Below are 26,574 nucleotides of genomic sequence, written 5' to 3'. Positions count from 1 at the left end.
TAAACGTTCTCTGGTATTGAAAAATACGTTGTAAACGTTCTCTGGTATTGAAGAAATACGTTGTAAACGTTCTCTGGTATTGAAGACATACGTTGTAAACGTTCTCTGGTATTGAAGAAATACGTTGTAAACGTTCTCTGGTATTGAAGAAATACGTTGTAAACGTTCTCTGGTATTGAAGAAATACGTTGTAAACGTTCTCTGGTATTGAAGAAATACGTTGTAAACGTTCTCTGGTATTGAAGAAATACGTTGTAAACGTTCTCTGGTATTGAAGAAATACGTTGTAAACGTTCTCTGGTATTGAAAAATACGTTGTAAACGTTCTCTGGTATTGAAGAAATACGTTGTAAACGTTCTCTGGTATAGAAGAAATACGTTGTAAACGTTCTCTGGTATTGAAGAAATACGTTGTAAACGTTCTCTGGTATTGAAGAAATACGTTGTAAACGTTCTCTGGTATTGAAGAAATACGTTGTAAACGTTCTCTGGTATTGAAGAAATACGTTGTAAACGTTCTCTGGTATTGAAGAAATACGTTGTAAACGTTCTCTGGTATTGAAGAAATACTTTGTAAACGTTCTCTGGTATTGAAGAAATACGTTGTAAACGTTCTCTGGTATTGAAGAAATACGTTGTAAACGTTCTCTGGTATTGAAGAAATACGTTGTAAACGTTCTCTGGTATTGAAGAAATACTTTGTAAACGTTCTCTGGTATTGAAAAATACGTTGTAAACGTTCTCTGATATTGAAGAAATACGTTGTAAACGTTCTCTGGTATTGAAGAAATACTTTGTAAACGTTCTCTGGTATTGAAGAAATACGTTGTAAACGTTCTCTGGTATTGAAGAAATACGTTGTAAACGTTCTCTGGTATTGAAAAATACGTTGTAAACGTTCTCTGGTATTGAAGAAATACGTTGTAAACGTTCTCTGGTATTGAAGAAATACTTTGTAAACGTTCTCTGGTATAGAAGAAATACGTTGTAAACGTTCTCTGGTATTGAAGAAATACGTTGTAAACGTTCTCTGGTATTGAAGAAATACGTTGTAAACGTTCTCTGGTATTGAAGACATACTTTGTAAACGTTCTCTGGTATTGAAAAATACGTTGTAAACGTTCTCTGATATTGAAGACATACGTTGTAAACGTTCTCTGGTATTGAAGACATACTTTGTAAACGTTCCCTGGTATAGAAGAAATACGTTGTAAACGTTCTCTGGTATTGAAGACATACTTTGTAAACGTTCTCTGGTATTGAAAAAATACGTTGTAAACGTTCTCTGATATTGAAGACATACGTTGTAAACGTTCTCTGGTATTGAAGAAATACGTTGTAAACGTTCTCTGGTATTGAAGAAATACTTTGTAAACGTTCTCTGGTATTGAAGAAATACGTTGTAAACGTTCTCTGGTATTGAAGAAATACTTTGTAAACGTTCTCTGGTATTGAAGAAATACGTTGTAAACGTTCTCTGGTATTAAAGAAATTCGTTGTAAACGCGACAGGCCAATTTGAAACACTGTTCTACACTTTACCTTCACAAATATTGTGTTTGCTGTAACGTTTCACACGCTAAGTAGCTCTAATTGAATACAAAAACACTACAGCTACCCTCAAGAAAATTCAGTGTTTTCCCTGCTTACCTTTTATTTAGAGATGAATGTCGTCTTGCATAGCCAACCCATGATTCACGTAAACTTTGCCTCAAATCAAAGTTGCCGCGCGATGAAAGTATTCCAACGACCAAATCATAATGAGAATAATTCTCTGCTGTCAAGAACATTATTTTAAAACATTAAAGAAAACAAGTGGAAACACAAATACAAAAATGGACTATGTAGGATAAAGTTTTAGATAACATGGTTAAATAACACTAGCGAAAGTTTCAATAAAAGATCACTCTTGATGAAAACATAAGACTGGAGTATATAAGGACTCAAGATTCAACATCAGATCACTCCTGATGAACACATAAGACTGGAGTATATAAGGACTCAAGATTCAACATCAGATCACTCCTGATGAAGACACTAGACTGGAGTATATAAGGACTCAAGATTCAACATCAGATCACTCCTGATGAAGACATTAGACTGGAGTATATAAGGACTCAAGATTCAACATCAGATCACTCCTGATGAAGACACTAGACTGGAGTATATAAGGACTCAAGATTCAACATCAGATCACTCCTGATGAAAACATAAGACTGGAGTATATAAGGACTCAAGATTCAACATCAGATCACTCCTGATGAAGACACTAGACTGGAGTATATAAGGACTCAAGATTCAACATCAGATCACTCCTGATGAAAACATAAGACTGGAGTATATAAGGACTCAAGTTTCAACATCAGATCACTCCTGATGAAGACACTACGCTAGAGTATATGTAAACTCATCTTTCAAAAACATATCGTTTATACTCAAGATATTAGATAGACGTACGACAATCTATAATGTCATATAAATCACGATAAAAAATCTGGTCCCCGGAGTCGACATGCTATCAGGCAGGCAACAAACAAAGATGAGATAGCTGTACAAACCTGTATTATCGCAGCAAAGCTTCAAATCTTTAACAACAAGATGATTATAGATGTATAACACGAAAATAGCGATCAATATTAGTAAAGTTGGCTTAAGGATGTCATTTAATGTAAACATAAGTTGAAATTAAACAGTTACAATTAACTATAGCGTATAAATATCTTTCCCTATGTAAAATAATCTATACATTATCCTCAATAACGAACTATACACATTGTTGCATTTTAATATATACGAACTTTGACCTCGGGTGTGTTGCGGAAACGTCATGTAAGGAGTCTTAAAGCATCAATATAAATTAGCAAACTTTGTGATCTATGTTACTTATTGAACTTAAATTGAGCAATACAAAAATCTTAATCTTCAACAAAACATATCCAAAATATTACTATGAATGTATAAAAGTATACAATCGCTAAAAAGATCACGTTTGCACGCTTTTTCTTCACCAACTGAGCAAAGATTCTCTTTTCTTTGAACTGCTTGTCGACAACCATTGAAAGATTATTCAAAACTCTTCTAAGGTTATCGTTTGCGCCTATTACGTAGGTTTGAGGGACAATATAAGTACATGCATGTACAACAAAGAACACGGGTGAAGGCTTTAATTCGTATTACTTACTTTCGAATACAGCGCATGTGCAAGGAATGGTAGTTTACGAAGAGTTCGACCACTTAGTTGATAACTTTTCTAAACAAGAAAATGAGAGAAAGAATACTTCGTAGGTTTATCACAGTGAGACGCTTGACTGCTCCTTGCAAGTTCAAAGGAGAAGGGCCTCCCAAAGAAACCTAACCAAAAGTCAACCAATATTCGTGATTATTTGAGAGTGGTCCATTACTTGATAACTACTGACTACGATAACAAAGAAAAAACATCTTTACGCCTTAAATGTAGATGTAATACAAAGTTAAATTTTATTTATGTTGCAAGTATTAAGACGGTATATTTTAAACCTCAGTCCTAAATTATTTGAGAACTCATCTGAACATGCACAAACAACTCAACAAACTGTTCGAGTTTACAATCATGGCAATGACAAACAGAACAAGCTTGCATCCTTCTGTGGTTCACTTGGTCACATATTGGGAAATCATAAATTTCAATTATAATGAGGAATTTAGTCATTTAACAAATTTTTCATATTCATAGTGATGGCAACAACAAGCTGGACCTATTTTCATCACTTACTGAGTAATTAATCGCTTGGTCACAAAAATATAAGAAGATCATCTGAGCATGCGCAGTACGCGGGCATGCGCAGCACGCTCAAGCATGCAAAGTCCACTTGACCAATTGTCCGAGTTGATAGTCATGGAAACGACCAACTACATTTACTAGCATCAATTAGGGAGTATATAACTTGCTTATTAACAAACTATTAAAGATCTCAACTGAGCATGCGCAGTTAAATTGATTGGCTGCCAATGTTCATGGTCATGGCAACGACCAATTGCATCTACTAGCCCCGATTTTGAAGTAAATAGCATGTTTAGTAACAATTTAATGGAGAAATCATCTGCGCATGCGCTCGAGCATGCGCAGCCCACTCGACTAATTGTTTATAGTCATGGCAACGACTAACTAGATGTACTTGCACTACATCTGGGGCAATTATCCCACTTAATCGCAAATTATCAAAGAAATTATCTGGGCATGCGCAGTTGTGACTTTAATAATACCACAAATTTCGTAAGCCTCTAAATTTTTGTATATATAAATATAAATCTATAGCTTCATATAGTAGATGTCAACTAGCAGTGGAAGCTGGGTGCGATATAGTATGCAGTGGCTTAGGGTCCACACTTCGGTGGCGACCGCACTCTCCCTGCGTACCCCGAGCAAAGCCTATCGCAGGTGATCTCGGGGTCTGATGGGCGGAAGCTTGCTATTGCATCTCCCAAGTAGGATAGCGTGGAGGGGCCGAAATCTGCTACCGAAACGTTAACATGCCGCGTTTTAGTGCCTTACGCTTAAGAAGGTATCGGGAAGCATGGACCGAAAACGGGTTTTCCTTTCAAAATTTGTCTTTTTTCTTTACAAGAATTCTTCTCATAAAAGAAACTAGAACATACTGCCAGGGTTCAGACAACTTCTGAAAATCCCCCGGGCGTAGTTTCGTTTTCTTTGTAAAACGAGAAGAATACTAACTTGAAAACATGAAGACTGGGTGACATAATATTTACCATAAACTAAGACAAGAAATGTTTATTTTACTCTGTGACATCACTTTACTTTAAAGTGAAAGGTTTGAACATGGGAGTATCGTTACATGTTTGTAGATGTAGATCGTCCAGGTTAGTAAAGTCCTGAAAAGAACTGTTGTTGTTGATGCTGACTCTAAAGATGACTACCGCTAAGGTTGTTAAGAAGTCAGTCAACATCAACATCAACAGTCCTTCGCAGGACACCACTAACCTCGACGATCTACATCTACAAACATCTACTTACTCGGCTATCTTCTTTAATTCAAGACTACAGTGTGTTACATCGTTGTCGACAAAGCTACAATGGAAAATAGGGAAAAAAAGTTGTACATCGGAAAAGAAAACCATGTCATCAACATAGAAGTGAACAAAAAAATTTCTAACAAACACCGTCAATTTTCGTCAAAATAAAATTTCGTGTATTTTTCAGTTGTACCTTAAATCCAAAATTTGAGTGGCTGGTGATATGATACTGGTCTGTGATGAAACGGTGAACATTAATTTTGATTATTAAAAAATTATCTACAATGCAATCGTTTGCAATCAATTTCTATATAGCTGCACACCTCTCTATTTAAGCAACATGTTTGTATAACTTGCACAAACGACTATATTGTGGTATGGAAATAAAGCAGTAGACGTAAAGGTACAAAGTACTGAGAAGAGGGGATATACTTCACGAGGCAAATTGTTGTTTTATATTGTATATGATGACAGGTTGCGGTAAGCCATTTCGGCGTTCCTTTTGGCCAGAAAACATAATTGACCGGCAGCCATTTCGTTGATCACGTGCACAAGAAGACATAAGTTACATACAAACAAATGGTAAATTTTGTAAATAGCTTTGGCTGATGGCGGACCAATATACTGTTTGATGTCGGCTCTGTGGGCGAACAAATAGCGAAGTTAGATGAGAAAGTGAATTAAAAAACTTTCGAGTCACAAACATATTTTCAACCTGTCCACGAACGCAACGTCTATGGCTCTAGTTATGTTCGATGTTGTCAATATAATTACATTAGGATGTCTGAAATAAGAAGAAAACAACATTGGGGAAGACTAGGTTTAGCAAATAAACGCATAAATGTAGTTCAAATCAAGACTTCTGTAAATACGTAATTGATAGATAATAAGTATTTGACTGAGCAAAGTTGTCATCAAGCAAGTTTGTTCATGTCATATAAATATTTTCGTGCTTTTACTCCCTGTAAAAGCGACAACATTGTAGAGAAAGAAATAATACATAGTTCTAAAGATAGCAAATACCATAGTGAATGGTAAATGTAATATAATAAGTTGATAAAGACTGTTGTCTTGGCATTATAAATATCGGTAGATTGTAAATTTTCATTCAGCAGACGTTGACACCTGAGGAGTAGTCTGCCGAAATGCATCGTGTCGTTTAATTTAGAACTATTGGGTTAGTGCTCTTTACTTACAACAGTTCTTGTAAGAACTATCAACTTATTATATTACTTTTACCATTTACTATGGTATTTGCTATCTTTAGAACTATTTTCTACAAAGTCTCTATTTTATTAAATAATACATAACGCAACAACCCTGCCGGCTGGCCTCGCCGTTCATATAACCGAATACAATCTCTTAGTTCACTAAAAAATCCATGAGAACGCAATGTTCGCCGAAATGCATATTCTGCTTATATTTTGCATTTACAGTTTTATATGGTCAATTTGAGTGAGAAATGCATTCACAACACGAATGGCATCTGAAGGTTCTTGTCCGTTCAACGCAGATTTTCTTGCCGATGTTAAACTTTCAACCTTCAGAAGTAAAAGATATGGATAGCAAAGGTATTTTCCTTAAACATTACCGACAAGCGTACATGTGCTTCGGGTATTTTGTGAAACAAGAAACACAAATAGTAAATGATTTCTCATCTATCTGACCATGAGCATTAAGAAAGAAATGTTTAAGCAAAGTTTACCTCGTCGATAAGAACGCAAACTAAAGCTTATTTGTCGTCAATAAACTCTTGAATTTTCTGAAACATTTTCATCATTAACTTTCCACTCTGTTTGTAAGGAAAGATAATGTCAATGTACATTTTAAATTACAGATGCTTTTTTAATGGATATGATCATTTTGTGATACGGAACTAGATTTATTAACTTCAACGACATCTCAATCCCAGGTATATAAATGTCAGTTTTCTGAACTGATATTTTGATGTGAGCCGTGCATTTTATATTGACAGGGGGTGACGACAAAGGTTTCACGGAAAATTTATGGCAATGTAATTTTTGGTTCCAGAGGATTTTCGCACTCGGTGATGTTGCTTTGAGCTATTCAAAATGATGCCTACCTCGGAAAATAAACTGTGAATGTTTATTTCAATAAGCTGGCCATAGTTAAATCTAAGGATTCAAAAGTAGAAACACACTTTAATTTATAGTTCATAATCCTTAGGTAGACGACAATTTCATTAAAAACAAAGTAAAAGATAATGCCAAAAAAAAGAACATCTTGTAAACTTAAATAAAAGTTACAAAGCAAAACAATTGAAAGTGTAATATTTACATTTTTAATCGTCTTGTTTTCTAAATTTGATGTTGAGTTTACAACATTTTTCGGATATAACCTTTTTTCGGATTATACTTTGTATTTATAATTCACGACATAACAATAAAATTACGTGGCAATATTAGTTGCATTACACACATGGATAGTAATGGATTGCGATTTACGTAACATCAAAATAAAATGTAGTGTTTTTACCTTTTAGAAAGTCGTATGGATAATTTTTGAGCAAGCGCCTTGCATAAGGATGTTTCACCAGTACCGGTTGGCTCTGTGAAAGTTTTAAAGAAAAGCTCAACTCATTCTTCTGGATATTTGCAGTAGATCACGTGAAGACAAACATGATGTACTATGAGTGGTAAATGCTGGTGTTTGATTGGCTTCGTTGTTTGTTTTCGAGTGACGTCACAGCGGTACACAAACATGGTAGCCTTGACGTCATTTAATAGTTGGCTCGTTAAAACACCATCACGTCTCTCGCGTTTCATTCTATATGATTGTAGCTAACTTATTCTTATCAATACTTTGATATGTGATTTTTCAATCTTGAATGTTATGAGTGATAAGAGATTTACTCCGTTAAGATGAGAGTTGTTACAAAGTCAACACACGCAAAATAGAATCTAATTTGATTCGCAAAAGATACACGTGACGGACGATGACGCAAGGACTCACGTCTGGTTACCAAGGAAACTAACTTACCATGCAATAAGGTAACTTTATTTCACGAGATGATGTTGAAATCCACGCCTCTAAAATATGATTCAAACACGTGACTAATATATACTTTGAAAATGTCATTGTTTGGGAGTGATTTTAAAAGATGGAAAAACGAATGATTTTGCAATTTGGCTTCTCTAAAAGTCTTCAGTTCAATAGTTTCATTTCACGACAAACCTGTCGGAGAAGAGAAGTGTCGTTGCCGCATATTTTAGCAACTAAAAAATAAGATAAAATGAGATACATGAAATATCATAGTCATGGCACGACATATACTTTCGTAAATAAATTAGAACAACAAAATTTTTAACATTTTTTAATCGATATAACTCGCTAGAATTGCTGAGATGTGTATTTTTAATGTTTACTAAGTAAGCTTTGTCACCACTACGGTGCACAATGTCATCGCTTGCGTAAACCTTTTGAAAATATTAGAGATTAATAAGTTAGCAGATCAGTAACTCCGTTGATCAGTAACTCCGAGTACATAATGTACATTGGAAAATAGGAGAAATTAGGAAAATCCTTAAAAAATCTATTTGACGTTTTGACAGCTAACTGTTTAAACGTTAACTTATTTCGGCGCTAAAGACGTCCTTAACAAGCTACAATTTAAACTTCGCTTACGAGAGAAATCATTAAATGTTCATTATGAAGAACAACCTGATTTTTCACATCCGAGTCAAAGAGCAAGCTTTTCCACAAGCCCTGAAAATCCTCTAAAATGATGAATTAATTGTATTAGTTGCTAATACTTATAACTCGTGAAAGCGAAAAGACCTGGGACTGAAGTGAGTTGACCACCTGCAGGCAAAATTTACCCACCTGTAGGCAAAAGCCAGTTGTCTGGAGCAGATATATCATCCTCAAGTTCTTCATATCCATGCCCCCCATCATGAAGTTGATAGACATGATACTTTAGCATAACTTTTTTCAAATCAATTATCTGTTAAAAGAATTATGAAGGTTTGACAGAAATATGTACTTCATGTAAATCTTCATTATCAAACTACCGTAAATGCTCGAATAAGCGCCCAGCTTCCAATAAGCGCCCCGCTTCGAATTAGCGCCCCCTAGGACTCAAATTTTGAAATAAGCGCCCCCTCGAGAAAAGACGGGTTTTGCTAAGCGTCCTCTCAAATAAGCGCCCCCACCCCCACCCTTCCCCGATAAAGATGAACTTCGGTACTCAGTTCGATACACAGTATTTTTAATTTTTTACATCGGTAACGGACATTCGTTAGAACTCAAAATCAATGTTCTTCAGAGGTTTGCTTCTCATTTGCTTGATTTCAATATCCATGTGGGCACATAGGAGCTTTACTTTATCAAGTTCCTCGTTAAACTTTGCTCCCAGTCGCCGGCTTCGTGTTACTGCTTTAAAAGTTCCTGGAACAACTAGGCCGTTTTCAAGTTTTCTTTTCCAGTTACTTTTACCTCCACCGCATTATCCTCATGAGCTCGTAAAATGTAAACACGAGGAAGGAAAGTTCAATGGGCGCATGTCCAACCAGCTTGCCACTGTCTTGAATAAATGTTCCAATCGCATATTCATCGTGCTCTTTAGCCTCCTTTCGATCGTCTTTCCGACACACTAGCCGTTCTCCAGCTGTGGTGACCATTCAGCTTTATAAACATGGTGTCCTCTTATCACAGACGCAAATTCTATTTCGTAAACCATTTGCCAAGTAAAGGTATAGCTTGAACGCGCCATGTTGTAAACAGCAGATGAATGTCACACACGTGTTTGGTAGCACGTGATACAATGTGATCTTCTCATGGGAGTCTTTTCCGGCCTTCTCGCATTACAGCATGCTTACCTTTGACATCATGGACGAAAGTATAACTCTAGCATCTACATCGCACGCAGGATTGAAGAACTCTTCTTATTCTAACGAATTTAAACTTAAGGCTGTTCAATTTGCCGAAGAGTGTAACAGTAACCGAAAAGCCGCAGCAAAGTTTGGTGTCGACCGCAAGAGAGTAAGAGAATGGCGACAAAAGAAAAGCAAATTGGAAGATACTAGCAGCAAGAGAAAGCGGCTTGAAGGAGGCGGACGAAAGCCATTCGATGAAGACCTAGAAGAAGCATTATTACAGTGGGTACATGAGCGCCGTTCAATGGCCTTCGTGTTTCCAGAAAAATGATCGCAAGCAAAGCAAAATTTTCGATAACGAGAAATGCAAAGAGAAGGAAATGCCACCATCGTTTCTTGCCAGTTCCGGTTGGTTACAGCGGTTCATGTCAAGACATGGTTTGGCAATCAGACGCAAAACCACTGAATCACAAAGGACCCGAGAAAGTGATAGACAAACTCATAGCGTATGTTTTGCAGATTCGCCGGCAACGTAAAAATCGCTTACCAAGACAGGGATATCATTGCAATGGATGAGACAGCAGTATGGCAAGATATGGTATCCAATACCACGGTCGACAACATTGGCGAAAGCACAATTCGATTGAAAACAACTGGCCATGAAAAAACGAAGGTTTCAGTGTGTTTGACTGCAAAGGGAGACGGTACCAAACTAAAGCCGTTCATCGTTTTTCCAGGTGCCAAGAGAGAGTCGAAAGCACTGAATGAGGAATTCAGAACAAAGTGTGTCGTAGCGTCCTCGATTAATGGATGGATGAATGAAGAACTAACCGTTTCTTGGGTTAAAAGTGTCTTGGGCCAGTTTTCGTTCACCAGACGGATGCTGGCTTGGGATTCTTTTAGATGCCACGTCTTAGACAGCGTTAAACAAGAGCTCAATCGCGCAAAGATAGATCCTGTAATTATACCTGGGGGGTGTACGAAATATATCCAAGCGCCTGATGTATCGTGGAACAAACCATTCAAAGCCAAAGTGACTGAGAGATATGACGAGTGGATGGCAAATGGTCAACACACGTTTACTGCAGCAGGGAACATGCGAGCTCCTCCTAGGCGAGAGATTGTCCAGTGGATCATTGAAGCATGGAATGATCTGGATAAGGACATTATTGTTAACTCCTTCAAGTGCTGTGCGCTGACACTTGCTGTCGACGGTTCTCAAGATGAGCTGATACACTGCTTAAAGCCGAGTCAACCTTGTCATTCTGGCCTGGCACAACTGAAGGCAGTTCAGCAGCAACTTCAGCAAACACTGGAGAATGATCCTTTCAGGATATCACGCTATCAGATGTTGAAGATGCTGCTCCTGTGTCAACATTGCTTGATGACAGCGATACAGAAATTGAGATTGATTAAGGATCAAATGGTTAGCGAAAGACGCGATATAGCATAAACAATGTCAGTACTATTTTCATTGTGTGTTAAATTGAAGACAACCGCTGAACATTAACGGCAGGCTTTCTTTATATATACAAAACATTTCACGATGTTAAACGCATTGTACAATACACATGCCCTTTAACGGGCACCAGGAAATCGCTTGGAGAACATTTCAAGTTTCACAAAATGTTAATGTTGCTTTCTAGAATGTTAACGTTTTCAAAATTTTCATACTTATGTTACAGTTAAGGTCACAAGAAATAAAAATACCAGTGTCATTTTCACGTCAAAAGTCCGAAAATGAAATAAGCGCCCCCCTTCCAATAAGCGCCCCCCTTCGAATTAGCGCCCCCCTCTCGCCTCCAAAAATTAAATAAGCGCCCCGGGCGCTTATTCGAGCATTTACGGTAAGTCAATCCTCTAAGAGTTCTTGCATTTTCTTTTCCGTGGGGGTTCAACAAAAAGGGATGTGTGACATACCAGGGGGGTGTGAACAACCTACTCTCACACATGCGAAAGTAAATATTGTCTGATCATAGGGTCAATAACCCTGCCATATGTTGAAAAATTATCTGTGTCATACACAATAGTTATGCTCTTGACATGTTCCATTAAAAAAGGATCAACAAATTCTACGAAACATGAGTCGCCATGAATTGTTTTCATGTTGATAAGAAAGTCTTTGACAAGCTTTATAATTCTATACTCTGGGATAGTGCTAAAATAAAGTGGTAAATACTATTAAGATGTTAATGCTTATTATCAAATTGAATAAATGGTTTTGTTCACGTTTTGACAGCACAGTGGTATTTGAAGAAGTGAGTCTGTTGAAGCACAACATATGACCAGTGACGTCAATCTAGTAACATATTAAAATTATTCAAGTTTCTTTACAAAACAAAAACATGATTTGTTCATTACCTAGTTTCACCTGTAGCATGGTTTCACTAACACAGACTCACTCAACTAGATTATTACATGAAATGCAATTCAATATCCTTCTGCATACAGTCCTTTGTTCATATTATGAACTAACCTTTCTTTGCATTCATTTACTTCGACGTTTAAGAATGGCTGACTTGGTAAAGGCAGTGCTTCAGAAAGTTCTTGAACTTTATCCATTTTAACGATATTGCTTTTAGTTAGAGATGTTATACAAAGATTATTCACAATATTGGCTGTGTAGTTAAATATCTTTGCTATGTAGAAATAAAAATAAATATCGTTTCAATTTCCATATGAAACTCAAAGTCAGACTCAGGCATAACAATAACATATATATCTATTACCTTGTTTCAGCTTTCAAAAAACTTTATTGTTCTTTAAATATTATTTGTCTTTCACTTTTACAACAGATATGTGGAGAAATATTCTTGCGGAGAACGAATGCTTGTGAGGTTTAAAAATTAAAAATGTTGTTATGTTGTTTTCTTGGAGACTACGATACATGAAGTAGTTACATGATAACGATGGTCAAATGTGGTCTTATTTCTAAGGAAATTTCTCAGAAAAGAATGGCTATTTGAAGGAAATTTCTGGAAATTTTAATTAATTGTTTGGACAAATTCTTAATTCTCAAATTTTACAAATTTTGCATTTAATCGTGCTTGTTTTACAATATTTACAGTTGAGTCATTTTGGAAAACTGTATAAAACAAGATGAAGCATATGAAGTAGTACAGAAGACTTTGTTACAACGATTCCGTCATTTTATACAGATATCCTAGAGCTTAATCTGAGGGTGATGGCTCTTTTATCACCATAGGATGCTTCTTGACATACGGTACACTGATACGTCAATCATCCCCAAAATAACTGAATAAAACCAACGTAATAAATTCCGTTTACAAGTCCTTTGTCTAAATTGTTTTATCTGTTTCAAGCGAAATTATATCTGTTTATTTCTTTCAAGACCCTGGTGTCAAAGAAAAAGGTTCTGTCGTTTAAAGCAATTGAAATCTTTATTTTGCCAAAGCGTGAGTAACGAGTCGATAATTTACAGAAAAAACATCAAAATCATATTCTTCTTTTCATATTTTATACTTCTTTCAGCTTAGTAACAACATAAAAATAACACCACGTTTATGGGCAAATTTATTGAAGCTCCTCCCACCCACTCAAAAGAGCGAAGTCATCATTACACAGGCTTGAGGAGTTAGGCATTAGCTGAAAGAAGAACACAAAAGAACAAGAGAAAACGAAAGAAGATTTCCATGTCTTTCTGTGAACTCTGAAGAGAAAGAAATAAAGTTTCGAACATCAACAAAGTCCTTCTAACTCTACTGACCTGGACGATCTACATGCACAAACATGTAAGATATTGAAGCTTAGTCACAAAGTTAATTATGACTTTGAACTTTTCTATAGAGTTGAACATTTGGTACGTTTCAAATGCCATTTATAGGACTCAAGGGCAGCGTCGTCTAAACGTAAAATGTTCAAGTTCTCGATGCAGAAAATGCGATAGCCAACATTAAAACGGAGAGGATTATTTCAATGTACACAAGGTATAAAACCATAAAGAAGTTTTATGTCATAGCCAATTGAGGTGAATTGTATGATTTAGAGCAAGTGAAGCGATTTTCCCGAAAGAATTACTATCCAGTAATAAATGTTTTCTTGGTGCCCCTTATCGATATTTGACTAAATTATTGATTTTTACGATATTGCTAAATACAAGTTTTCAATGGATATTTATTGTTTATTTACAACAGATTCTTGAGCACGAGGCTTTATTTCGCTTTTGATGTAGCAAATCATGTGTATTAATAAACAATTGTTACTTAATCGATGTTGCAAGTAATGAATAATACAGTTCAACGTATATAAAGGGTTTTCCAATTCAATGTTAAATAATTTGATTTAATTTTATATTTTGTTGGCTAAGCTAAATCTATGTGAATACTAACCAAACTCTCTTTTCCTAGATAAGACGGATTAACAACGAGTTGCCTCTTCCCGAAGTCGAGGAATCAATTTGATGCTAGATGCGGATGGGCTGGAACGTTCATGATCTTGTAGGTGTTTTATGCTACATTACGTACGTGCAACTGACTTCTTCGTTTTCGCGGTTAACAACGAGAAATTTGATGCAACAGTTGCTCTTAACTGATTTTTTCATGCACATTGAAAAGAAACAAAATATCCTCAGCAGTAAAGTGGATTTGTTGTTAAAATTTGTTTGGGAGTGCTCTTCTCAATAAAATTTAATTTTAATGAAGAATGCCTCCTGTTGTGTAGCCCACGATTGCCCCAAAGCCTTATAAGCTGTGAGTCTTTTCCGTTGAAGCTTGCGAGAATTTTTAATTTTGTTTACTTTAAGAAGAGAAAATTTTGAAAACAAAACCTGTTTTCGGTCCATTCCATTAATTGACACCAACCCCATTGTTGCCCATCAACCCCAGCGTCTTTTACGTCCTGATCTGAAAACGATAGCAGGCTCTCGCTTAACGCCGAAATTGAATTGAGCCAGTTTTCCAGAATCATGTTCTAACAGGCGGACCGAGAAGGCAAGACTGGCTTTTTACCGTCCGCATCCCGAGATTCCGGATACCGAACTTGCAAAAGTAACAGTCAAAAGCAGAATGTAATAACGGTCTGGCAAGTTGATGAAGTCATAAGCAGGCTGAAGTTCCAACTTTACAATATCATGAATGCTTAACTTCAAATACAAGCGGCGTAATTGACCCTGCAAAACCGTTTCGGTCCAACCTTCCGATACCATTCCGAGGCACTAGAACGCCGCATGTTAACGTTTCGGTAGAGATTTCGGCCCTCCACGCTATCCCTTGGGAGATGCAATAGCAAGCTTCCGCCCATCAGACCCCGAGATCACCTGCGATAGGCTTTGCTCGGTACGCAGGAGAGTGGTCGCGACCGAAACGTCTGGACCCCTAAGCCACTGCATACATATCGCACCCAGCTTCCACTGCTAGTTGACATCTACTATACCTAATATTGGCTTTATATATATATATACAAAAATTCAGAGGCTTACGAAAGTTGCGGTATTATTAAAGTCACTACTGCGCATGCCCAGATGATTTCTTTGATAATTTGCGACTAAGTGAGCTAATTACCAAATATAGTGCAAGTACATATAGTTAGTCGTTGCCATGACTATAAACAATTGTTCAATGTACTGCGCATGCCATGATGATTTATCCATTTAATTGTTACCACTAACTTCAAATTCGGTGCTTGTAGATGCAGCTGGTCGTTGCCATAACTATGAAGTCAAAACTGTCATGAACTGCGCATGCTCAGTTGATATCTTTAATAATTTGTTAGTAAGCAAGTTATCTACTCCTAATTGATTCTAATAAATGCAGTTGGTCATTTCCATGATCGTTTACTCAGACAATTGGTCAAATAGACTTTGCTTGTACTGCGCATTTCCAAGCTGTACTGCGCATGCTCAGATGATTTTGCGTACATTTATGTGACCAAACGATTTAATCACTCAGAAAGCGATGAAAATAGATCCAGCTTGTCGTTACCATGACTATGAAATTGAAAAATTTGTCAAATGGACTGTGCAGACTCATATGAAGTTTAAAGCCTAGTGCCAAACACTAATATTCCCTCACCAAATATTAAAAGAAAAGATGGTACAATGCTTTATGAATAAATTTCTTTAAAGTCTGTAGCAACTTGCAATCCTCCGTAGATTCTCCGGGAAGAGAGTCGTGACAAAGAGGAAGAAGAAACTCGAATGTCGGATGGCAGCGATTGAAAGACGATGAGAATGAACGTTTACTTAAAGAAAGCAGAACTATTTCTGATATTCTTTTGTTTCAAATGTCGATGTTTACAGAAATCTTCCATCCCAGTTGCTTCAGTTTTCTCGTGGTAAGAGAGTGTCTGAGACTTTTTATATTTTTCATGCCACTGTGAAATTTCTGGCGATAAGTGGACAGTCTCAAATCAACTTTAAACATTATTTTTGCCCAAATAACTTGCATTAGTGTATAATTCATCTCGCCAGTATCTCCTTACCTACGACATCAGTCGTCATATGTCATATTGATCTTGCTTCATGTCGGCTTTCTTTTAAATAGGCTCTCGGCGACTTTAAGTTTTTCCTTTGTAATGAAAACTGACGATGATTGTTTTGTTAACCTGGAGACCATCTTACAGGTTTGTGAAAGCTCTTCAATAAATAATAGAAATACGTGTTGGTATCTTGGGAGTTGGGAGTACGTAGAGGTAACTTGGGAGTTGGGAGTACGTAGAGGTAACTTGGGAGTTGGGAGTACGTAGAGGTAACTTGGGAGTTGGGAGTACGTAGACTTGGGAGTTGGGAGTACGTAGAGGTAACTTGGGAGTTGGGAGTAGAGGTAACTTGGGAGTTGGGAGTACGTAGAGGTAACTTTGGAGTTGGGAGTACGTAGAGTAACTTGGGAGTTGGGAGTACGTAGAGGTAACTTGGGAGTTGGGAGTACGTAGAGGTAACTTGGGAGTTGGGAGTACGTAGAGGTAACTTGGGAGTTGGGAGTATGTAGAGGTATCTTGGGATTTTGGAGTACGTAGATGTATCTTGGGATTTTGGAGTATATCAATCTGGTGGCTTGCGTGGTTTTAAAATGGTTGAGATGTGGTTTTAGAGGGCTTAAGGGTAGTTTATGGTTTAACCGTAGTCTAGGGTAGCGAAGCGTAACTTAAAGCCTTGGACCACCTTTAAACCACGCTGAAGCTACCCTTAAACTCCCAAAACATTTTACGCTACCCTTAAAACATCCTTACTCTACCCTTAAACCACCCTTAAAACACCCTTACGCCACTCTTAAACCATGCTGTGGAGATGATTTTTACACCATCCCAGACCTCTCATTGAGAGCTTTGGAATGAGCCTCGTCCCGAGTCTCTACAATAAAAGCACGAGGAAATAGAAATTGCGCATGCTCAGTATAGAGTCGATTTCAACATTAATTACCTCCGGAAGTATACAAGCTGCACAGATGATTTTTGACTCAATCTAAAGATTTTACTCAATCAAGCGATTTGTAAGGGTGTCTTTAATTAAGCTTTATATCTTTAATAGTGTACCGAAGAACTTCACGACTGAAGAAATATTTGATATTTTTAAATGGAAAGTCATAATTTAAAAACACGTCTAAATTGTGGTGGGGAAGGTGAGTTTAGCTCAACTCCGTCAGTACACAATATTCTGTGTACGTGTTTGTAGATAGATCGTCCAGGTTAGTAGAGTCCTGAGAAGGACTGTTGGTGTTGATGTTGACTGAAGTTTCGACAACCTTAGCGGTAGTCATCTTCAGAGTCAAAAATACTACTGCTAAGATTGTCGAAATGTTAGTCAACGCCAACAGCAACAACACTTCTCAGGACTCTACTAACCTGGACGATGTACATCTACAAACATGTAACGATACTCCCGGGTTCAAACCATCTACTTTATACTGAGTCCATTCTAAAGATTTTATTGACATAGTGAAAATCCTTTTGAGATATCATGTTTTGGGCATTAGGAATTGCCAAATTTATAATATTTTCTTCAAGTAAAACAGAAACGAGATTGCAAACATACGAATTAGCGTTTTCCATGCGACTAAACTATAAATAAGGTATGAGAATATGAGTTGTAGTTATTGCTTCTAAATGCAATTGCTTCTTCATATTTACAGCTTTCGTACTGATTGGTTGATCGAGAGACAGGGAAAATGGGCCGAGCCTGATTATCCGGGAGTGGCTTATCCGACATTTGCCTGCGGTGCGGGCAGCATTATATCTTCGGATATTGTTCACTGGCTGGCAAAAAACGAGAAATCTCTAAAACGTTATCAGGTATATGATAGAAAACCACGACGAGATTACAATGTTGAAAGTGACCTCTTGATGTGTAAAGATGTAGTTCTCAGAGTACTAGATATTGACACATGTTTTTTCTTTCTTGTGTAAAGGGGGAGGATGTCTCTATGGGTATTTGGTTATCAGCTATTGCTCCTGAAATTTATAAGGTAAGATCTCCTTTTCTTCTCTGCAAGTTTGTGACGGTTGTTCAACAAGATCCTTTATGGTGATCTTACTCTTACGAGCCCAGGTTCTTATGAACCAGCGGCCGAACATGTGACGGTGTTTCCTTTCTATTTCAAATACTTCAGGATGAGCGATGGTCGTGTTTCGGGATTGTCAGATGGAAATGTTTACCTTGCCCGAGCAGGATGCCGATTCTCTTCTCTATTTATGGGAAAACTTTATGTCCTGCGGTAATCCTTGCAAATGTTGAGGTACGTTAGTTATGTCGGGGGGGGGGAAGAGGGAGATAAGAAAAATTCCAAATCCACACAAAAAGATAGAAAAGTACAGCTTCAATTAAACTTTTTATCTTTTTTTTTCACTTAATTAAATCTATTTTCTCTATATTACAAATTTAATGTTTTGGCTTTTTACGAACGACATTAATTTAAATTAAATAAAATCTATAGCGCTGTGTAAACGTTTTTGTATAAAATGGTTATTGCTTGGAATATCGACATTATTCCTGCTATGCAAATATTTTTGTGTTCATTAACTGCAAAAACAATCGAAATAATTCCGAATAATTTTGCTAAAAAATTTGCCATGCAGGTGTAAAGATTTCGATTAGCCTCGCTTATGTCCCTGCGTACTTCATGTAAAATATTTATTGCAATGCTAATTGTGTAAAGTGTATAAGTACAGACTTGAGTGTTGCTGCGATCAAATTACGTCATAGCGTCAAATTACGTCATTAGCGACGAAAACGTCATAAATTCAGAGATAAGCATAAAATGTTTCATTTTCTTAACGAAATGCATGTCGTTTTTTGCGTTTGAATATTTATTGTGGGAAAGGTTTAGTAAGTCGATTCGATCGTTTATAATTAACTTTCTTCTCGTAGGAGTTAATCTTTATGTGGAAACATCTTCGTGGTAGTCAAGTTGTACCACAGTTCATTGTCAAATCTCATCTTTCCTGAAACAGGATCCATAAATATTCTCTTCAGTAGAACACACGGCCATATTCCTCCAAGAATCTTTTCAATATCACGAGGATTCAACAGAAACGTTTGACATGACCGTTAAAGTTTCTTCATCGGAAACGCTACTACCGTTTGGTAGGGCGATAAAACGATCAGCGTTTTAATATCTTCTATTAAACTTCCACTCTTTCCTCGCGTGTGAACACGCTACCGTTGCTTGTCAAGCTGTCGGCAACGTTCGACACCTTTTGACCATTGAGTTCTATAATAACTGGAGCGGCTATCTCAAGCGCGGCCTTAGATATCTGGTGACGCCAAAAAAATGGCGGATTTCGTCCGTTGCCGCTGAGATTTACCGAAATTGATCGCTTTTCCGAAAATTTTACAATTTCCCACTCCCTCCTGAGGAAAGATTGAGGAAAATGTATTTGTGTATTTGGGATTCAGCAAGCAATTTTTTAATGAAAATCAAGGTAAAAACCTTAAATTCATAACAGCGAGTCAACTGTGGTTGTCAGTTATGTGCTCCTACGAGGATGCATTTATAACTATCGACGAAAGAGCTATATGTCGGCTACACATGTATGAATGCAGATGTGCGTCGTTTTTTTACTAGCGTCAAACTTGTTTGATCGATTAAACTCTTTAGTCTATACAAAAAAGTATATCACAGTTCATCTCCACGGTTCACGAGAGAAGTTAGCTTATTTGTTATCATTGCTATTTTGCTTCTTTTCATGATGCAATGGGCAATGACTTTTTTCGCCACAATTGTTGGATTTTTACTTGTTTCTTTAAAAAAGTAAATATTAAATCTCTGGATATTTACGGATTTTATGTAATTGAGTTTCATATTGAATTTAAAAAAGACTCAAGTCTGCATAGGTTTGGTAAATGAAAACAAACAATATTGTATAGAAATTACTTTAAGTAACCTTTTTGTGATGTTCTGAAGTGCAACTGCATCAAATACTTGTAAAGTTGTAGCACATTTTGATTTTGTTGTATTGATATATGAATTGGGCAAAATGCAAATAATCATCAAAACACTTATGCTTCCAATGGTGTTTATAATTCATTTGTAGTTTTAATACTTCTACCCTTCTTTTTCACTTTGTTTTGTTTTTCCTATATTTGCAAATAAGTACACAATTTGAATGATTAACACAATTTTCACCTCAATAATAAATTTCATAAGCAGTTGGTGGTGCATTTTGTTCTCTGAGTATCCACATCTGGTGTTTTGTTCATACAAGAATGATGAAGTGCAAGTAGATATGTCATAGCAAGGCAATATAACCAAATCAATCAAATACCTATAGTATACTTTTATGCTAGAAGCTTAAAAGCTTTTTAGAAATTATAAAGTTATTGGATTATATTAACCATATATCATCAATCTCATGAAAAGAAATAAGAAGGAAAAAATTTGTAGGAAAGCTTTGAAAAGTGTTAAACTTTTCTTTAAAAAAGCAGCAATAATGCATATGATAAATTTCCATTCTGTACTCTAATAGGTAAATAAGCTCAAACTGTTTCTAAAAGCAAAAACTGTGATAATGAAGAAATGTACAGTACAGTAACTTTAAAGGTTTCATCACTGAATCTTTAATGCTTCAGTATAGTGCATTAGATATTAGTAACATTGAAACAACACTCAACTAAAATATTTTGATAAAGATATGACATGATTTAACCATTAAGTTACATAAAACCCAATGGCTTATACAGTTTGATGCTTCACATCTGCATCCATTCATCATCAATCTCAGTACAAATGTTTACATAGACACATACTTTATGGCCTTCCATTTTACACGTTTGTGAATTGACATTTCATTAAGCATTAAAACACACACAACCTTCTTGCCATCTTTCTTTGGATCATGAACTTTAACTTCAAAGCATACAAGGCATCCTTAGTGAATCCATTGTCTCCATCCATAGAATTTGACCATGATCAAATTAAATAACTCTGGATTGGGCAGACAATAAATCAATTATCTTTACAGCATTATCATTTTTTTTAAGACTCTGCCAGGTCAATAACATCTTCTACTCATCTTTACTCCTTGATCTTCCCTGGATGTTGTCAGCAAATAGAACACAACAAGCTTTGCTCCAAATCATGGGTACTGTTGGGGCTGATCATTTCTTTTTGATACTTACTCACAGAGCAAATTGTGTGCAGGGTCTTTTACTTTAGGGAAACTATTTTGCAAATAGATGGGTAAATTTACGATTTCATGCATTAACAAATGACAGAAAAGTATGCAGAATTTTATAGACAATAACAGGGAAACATCAGTATCTTTGGCGTTCAAGTCAATCTTAAAAAATACGATCTTTAATACGTATTTTATGGCTTTTCAAGTACATGTACAATTGCTTTTCAATCGTTGACGGACTAACAAAACAAGCAACTATCTCACCTGTAAGAAGCGATATGTTCGTTTTTGTGGAAACTACGACATCCAACAATTGAATGATTGAAGTGTTGTAATTATAAAAGAAATGCCAAAAAATATATCGTCACAGAATATGGAACAAACGATATCCATATTCTGTGATATCGTGTTTGTTTTTGAAAAATTCTTTATAATTTACTATAGACACCAGGGGGAGGTCGAGAATATTATTTTTCTGCAAAGCGATCATTTCAGCGGAAATACGTCCGTTGGCCGCCATTTTTTTGGCGACCTCGCCCCAGTAAAGATAGCCGCTCCAGTTATTATAGAACTCAATGCTTTTGACCAATTTTATCGGGAGATTCCGACTCTCGACCCTGAGCGCTCTCCGTCTCGCTGTTGAATCTGGAGTGACGAGTCTCGCTACTCGTGGAAATGTAGCTGTTTTCTTGTGGACTTCCTTGTTGTCGTCTCTGCTCTCGTTGTTGTTTGTATTCACATGCTGCAAGTTTCGCAGTCAAATCACGTATTTCCTCCTGTGAAAAGTGTAAGGATAATGATTTTAATATAGGAATGTCATTAATTGAACATCAAATCGGCTTATTTCATAAGTGTTAACGGATTCTTTGCTACAATTTCAATGGTTTTAACTGAGGATAATTACTCTATATTGAAGATGATAATCTCTGTAAATTGGGGATAATAATCAACTACAAGTGATAATGATCACTTTCGCGTGTGGCGTGAGTTGAGATTTTGGCAGTTGTTTAACAAAAGCATATTTCACACGTTGTTTGACGTGCGCCTATAAATGGCTTAATGCATAATGTGCTGTCACAAGGAGCACACATTCAATTTTCAAGTTTTGAGAAACTGAAAGACTGTAATTGGACGTGAATACCATCACAGGGACCAAAGTTCAACTCATTTCCCCCATACCTTCCCGTCAGACCCTGGCGCATCTCACGATCGACTCGTTCTTTAGCAACTCTGCGATGATCTGACAAATCTCCCCTAACCCTCAAACCTAGGCCACCCACTTTGCAAATGGAGAGTCGTTCTTTGTATTTAAGACAATAACCATTGACATTGTTTCTTTGAACATTCTTCGAAAAATCCTCGTTTTAATCTGTACTCAAACAGTATTCCCAAAACATCTTACCCTCAGTTGTATATTCTCAGTTTCCAGACCCTCGCGGCTTTTCTCTTCATCGTTTTCGCACACCAAAGTACCGTCCTCCAAACGGTTGAGATGAAATGGTGATTTACGAAGATCCGTCATCGTTGTGGCTATAGACGAACTACCCCGAGAACGCCTTCTTTGATTTACATTGTATTTTTTCAAGAAGTATACCTTTAAAACAGACAGGAAAAATTTAATATCGAGGAGGGCAGGTGTAGGTCAGCAAGTACACAGACTGACTTTAAGATTGTCGTAAGATGTCTGAGAGGATAAAGTTGATTGATCCTGCGGTAGTAGTCACCTTCAGAGTCAGTGTCAAAATGACTCTGAAGATGACTACCGCTAAGGTTGTCGAAACGTCAGTCAACAACAAAACAGTCCTTCAGGACTTTATTAACCTGGACGATCATCATTTACAAACGTAACGATACTCCCGGTTCAAACCATTTACTTTATTAAGCATTAAATGTTATGTACTGGAATACTTGAGTATGCTTCGAAACAGAGAAATGTCCTTTGAAAAACGCGTCGTGCAGTTTTATAACATTCATACTTCCACATTAGTCAATATGTGTCGTAATGTATCCTAAAACATTTCGTAATTTAATGAAAACGACTTCGCGTGACCTAAAGCATAACAAAGAGATAAGTATCTTCGCTGCTGCATGATTCCTTTCGATGAGAGAATGTAACCCTTGGCTAATCTCTTTGATATTTGAAACGAACGTCCAAGACATATTTGGCCATTTGTTTACGCTAATTTGTTCACCATATGGTGTTTCAACGACAATATTCAATTTAAAGTTTTGAAAAATAAAATTTAATGAAGAAAATATAAGGCATCGAGGATAATCTGACGTGTTTATCTTCGAGAGCTCTTCAAGTTGGGCTTGGCCGTTCTATTAAAAAGCTTTTGTTCTATTTTCTTTTCGGGCTCATTGCCAATCGCATCATAACACACTTCATAATCAATCGTAAAACGCTTACTCGTTCATTGATGGAAAGCCAAAACTCAACGAAGAAAAGGTCCAGTAGATAGACGTATTGACAAAAACCCGAAGCTCTCTAGATTACAAATTTCTTCTTTTGAGAGGTTTTAAGATCCTCTTTCATCGGCAGTAATTAATACTAAGTTAACAGTACAACCATTACCTTGAAAGCAAAGAGCAAAACCAACATAACGGTGGCAATGACATGCGTTGACAAACTGTTTACGACATACGCCACATCAGGATTGTGAAAGTTATCTAGAACAATTCTAAATAAAAGAGAATGTTGTCAAAACAATTCAACCTTTAATGCTATAACCAACAACTACAAACAATAACGACCTTATCTAACAACATTTGAGAAACTAACCTTCCACTCCTCTTCCTTGTAAACGAGACAAGTCTACTCAAAGGCAGAGAGCCTTTATGCCCTTCTGCTTTTGAGTAGACTTGTCTCGTTTACAAGGAAGAGGAGTGGAAGGTTAATTTCTCAAATGTTGTTTGATAAGGTCGTTATTGTTTTTAGTTGTTGGTTATAGCATTATATGCTATCATTCTTTTTGTTTAATAACATTCCAACAATTCAACCTTTCATGAAAAATGACAGTAACACCGATGCAAACATTTTGCCTTACCTCAGAAGACCAACTACGATCTTAGCAAACAGAGTGTTATATATACACCAGGCGATGTACTTGCTCTCGTTGTACGCCGAGGGAGCATTTCGTACACGGATACAAAGCCAAACACCCCACAGCAGAAATAAAACCTCGCCTAGGAAAGAAGAAAGGGATACAAAATTTAGTCTCCAGAGAGTAAGAAAATACATGGGAATTATAACAAGTTTCACCATAGATAAACTGGGGATTATCAAAATGGTTTGAACCCGAGAGTATCGTTACATGTTTGTAAATGTAGATCGTCCAGGTTAGTATAGTCAAAAACTCTGAAGATGACTACCGCTAAGGTTGTCGAAACGTCAGTCAACAACAACAAAAACAGTCCTTCTCGAAACTATACCAACCTGGCGATTATCAGTTGTGGTCGTGCCTATAGTCTTAGGAGAGTAAAACTTACAGTTGTAAAGAAAGCCAAGCAAAATAATAAAAGGACTTTACCGATTTCAAAGGCATTAGTGAACCACGGTTTGACGCAGCGCCTGTATTTGTAACCGGAATTTGTCTTTATCGTCTCATATTCGTGATCTTGTGTTAAAGTCCAGATAGCGAAATAAGAGCGTGAGGATCATCAGGTGAAGTAGGATCATCAATAATCTGTTATATACAAAACATAATTTATCCATAGAATCATAGCAAAGTTACGATGGACAGATGAGAGTTATTAACGCTATAAAACTTAAATTCAATATATCGTATAAAGTACCTCAAATCCCGACGATTTCTCGTATCGAAAGGATTCTAAAGTAAAGATGAAAATTAAGATGAGAAATTTCGAAGAATTGAAACTAGAGAATTTTTCAACAAAAAAATGTTGAAAATACCTGTACCACCACAAGATTCTTCAATATCTATGCTCTAAAATAATAGTCATAAAAACGACAATTTCAAAAAGCATAAAAAAACTCAATATTTGTAACTTTGGTGAAAGATACAGGATGAACATGAAACCTTCTCAGAAGACGATGGAACGAGACCATAACCATTTGATGTGAACTTCTTTCAAACAACGTTTGCGTAATCCGTTAGCATACCATGAAAACTAACTTCTGGTTTAGGTGACGCTTTACTAGCAACCTCCTCAACGTCTTCAGGACAATTAACGTGTACTGAACTGGTGTCACAAGGCTCAATGACGATGACCAACCACTAGCCATACCTAACATGTTACCACCAGAGATCTTTCTTGGGTAGATCAAAATTTTAGGAACTTCAGACAAGGGTTGTGTTGAGCTGAGAACTAAAAAAGAACAAATATGGATAGATGATGAAGTGGAGAACAAGAATAGAGGTTATAGAAGACACACTACGTATGCTCATTGGTGTTTCACAAGAGTATACATTACAGGATAACTATGGATTCAAGTAGTCTAAACAACTAGGTACATTTAAGCAATCCATCTTTCCCATCGTAAACACACGTGTCAAAAAAACGTGATCAAATTACAAAATTCGTGCAATCAAATAGTCGGACATGGTATTGTATTTGTAGAAGAGAGCCAATAAAATAAAAAGATTCTCTTGGGGCATTTGTAAATATTAGTTTACAAATACAGATCGACTAATTATAAAGGCAGAAGATGTAAGAGTGAATAAAAACCATTTCCCGTCAAATTACAATAACGCGGAGAGGAAAGGAAACACACAAAAAGATGATGCGGTAGGAATTTTTAAAGTGTTCTTTTTATTGTTTCTGGTTGCACAATTTCATATTAATTTATTTTATTACCACAGTTATATTAACAAAAGTATGTGTACAAATTTATTTATGCCCACAATGTGGTGTAAGGAAAAACACTTATTCGGAGCACATTTTCCAATTTCAAGTCTGGATTCTCTACATCCTTTAATCACAATGTCATATATGTTAATAGAATAGCAGTGTGTCATATGAATCTCAATTTTTTGAACAAGAAAATTAATTTGGGGATTTGGTAAGTTTACATATATTGTAAAACTATGTAGATATAAAAATACGCTATGTTTATGGGTTTTTTTTAATTTATATGTAGAATGAACAAAGTGAAGATATTGCTGAAAATTATGACAAGCACCAAGAGTTAACCACCAAAA

General features: G+C 36.5%; 2 protein-coding genes, 2 long non-coding RNA genes and 1 pseudogene across 4 annotated transcripts in view; 2 read left to right on the top strand and 3 right to left on the bottom strand.

The window, feature by feature from the left end:
- The window catches only part of LOC124443260, a 33,066-nt gene extending 29,827 nt beyond the window's left edge, over positions 1-3,239 (bottom strand). The window contains exon 1 of the mRNA XM_046993796.1: positions 3,181-3,239. The gene's annotated coding sequence lies outside the window, so the exon portion shown is untranslated. The remainder of the gene's footprint in view (positions 1-3,180) is intronic.
- The window catches only part of LOC124441630, a 33,842-nt pseudogene extending 21,248 nt beyond the window's left edge, over positions 1-12,594 (bottom strand).
- Positions 12,595-18,432: 5,838 nt separating this feature from the next.
- Positions 18,433-19,343, top strand: LOC124443290. Its single transcript, XR_006947597.1, has 2 exons — positions 18,433-18,531; positions 19,164-19,343. It is a non-coding gene; the product is annotated as an uncharacterized LOC124443290 (long non-coding RNA).
- A 74-nt stretch (positions 19,344-19,417) lies between these two features.
- LOC124441629 (probable G-protein coupled receptor CG31760) lies at positions 19,418-24,687 on the bottom strand. Its single transcript, XM_046992095.1, has 5 exons — positions 24,460-24,687; positions 23,988-24,093; positions 22,815-23,006; positions 21,999-22,188; positions 19,418-19,497 (listed from the first exon to the last, which is right to left on the bottom strand). The coding sequence occupies exons 1-5, from the start codon at positions 24,675-24,677 to the stop codon at positions 19,418-19,420; spliced, it is 786 nt and encodes a 261-aa protein (XP_046848051.1). The 5' UTR covers positions 24,678-24,687.
- Positions 24,688-26,065: 1,378 nt separating this feature from the next.
- On the top strand, positions 26,066-26,571 carry LOC124443287. The gene is made up of 3 exons (XR_006947593.1): positions 26,066-26,161; positions 26,376-26,435; positions 26,514-26,571. It is a non-coding gene; the product is annotated as an uncharacterized LOC124443287 (long non-coding RNA).
- Positions 26,572-26,574: the final 3 nt, after the last annotated feature.

Source organism: Xenia sp. Carnegie-2017, unplaced genomic scaffold (genome assembly GCF_021976095.1).
Source record: "Xenia sp. Carnegie-2017 unplaced genomic scaffold, XeniaSp_v1 HiC_scaffold_20, whole genome shotgun sequence".
In the NCBI taxonomy this organism is placed as follows: domain Eukaryota; kingdom Metazoa; phylum Cnidaria; class Anthozoa; order Malacalcyonacea; family Xeniidae; genus Xenia; species Xenia sp. Carnegie-2017.
This window is presented reverse-complemented; position numbering and strand designations above follow the sequence as displayed.

What these genes read in the sequence shown, in the direction of transcription:
- LOC124441629 (XM_046992095.1), bottom strand. Translation starts at nt 24,677, where the DNA reads ATGGTGAAACTTGTTATAATTCCCATGTATTTTCTTACTCTCTGGAGA. An exon ending in TTTTGCTCTTTGCTTTCAAG is followed by an intron (nt 23,007 to 23,987) that starts GTAATGGTTGTA and finishes TCTGTTTTAAAG; the next exon opens with GTATACTTCTTGAAAAAATA. An exon ending in GGAATCTCCCGATAAAATTG is followed by an intron (nt 19,498 to 21,998) that starts GTCAAAAGCATT and finishes TAGAACTCAATG; the next exon opens with GTCAAAAGGTGTCGAACGTT.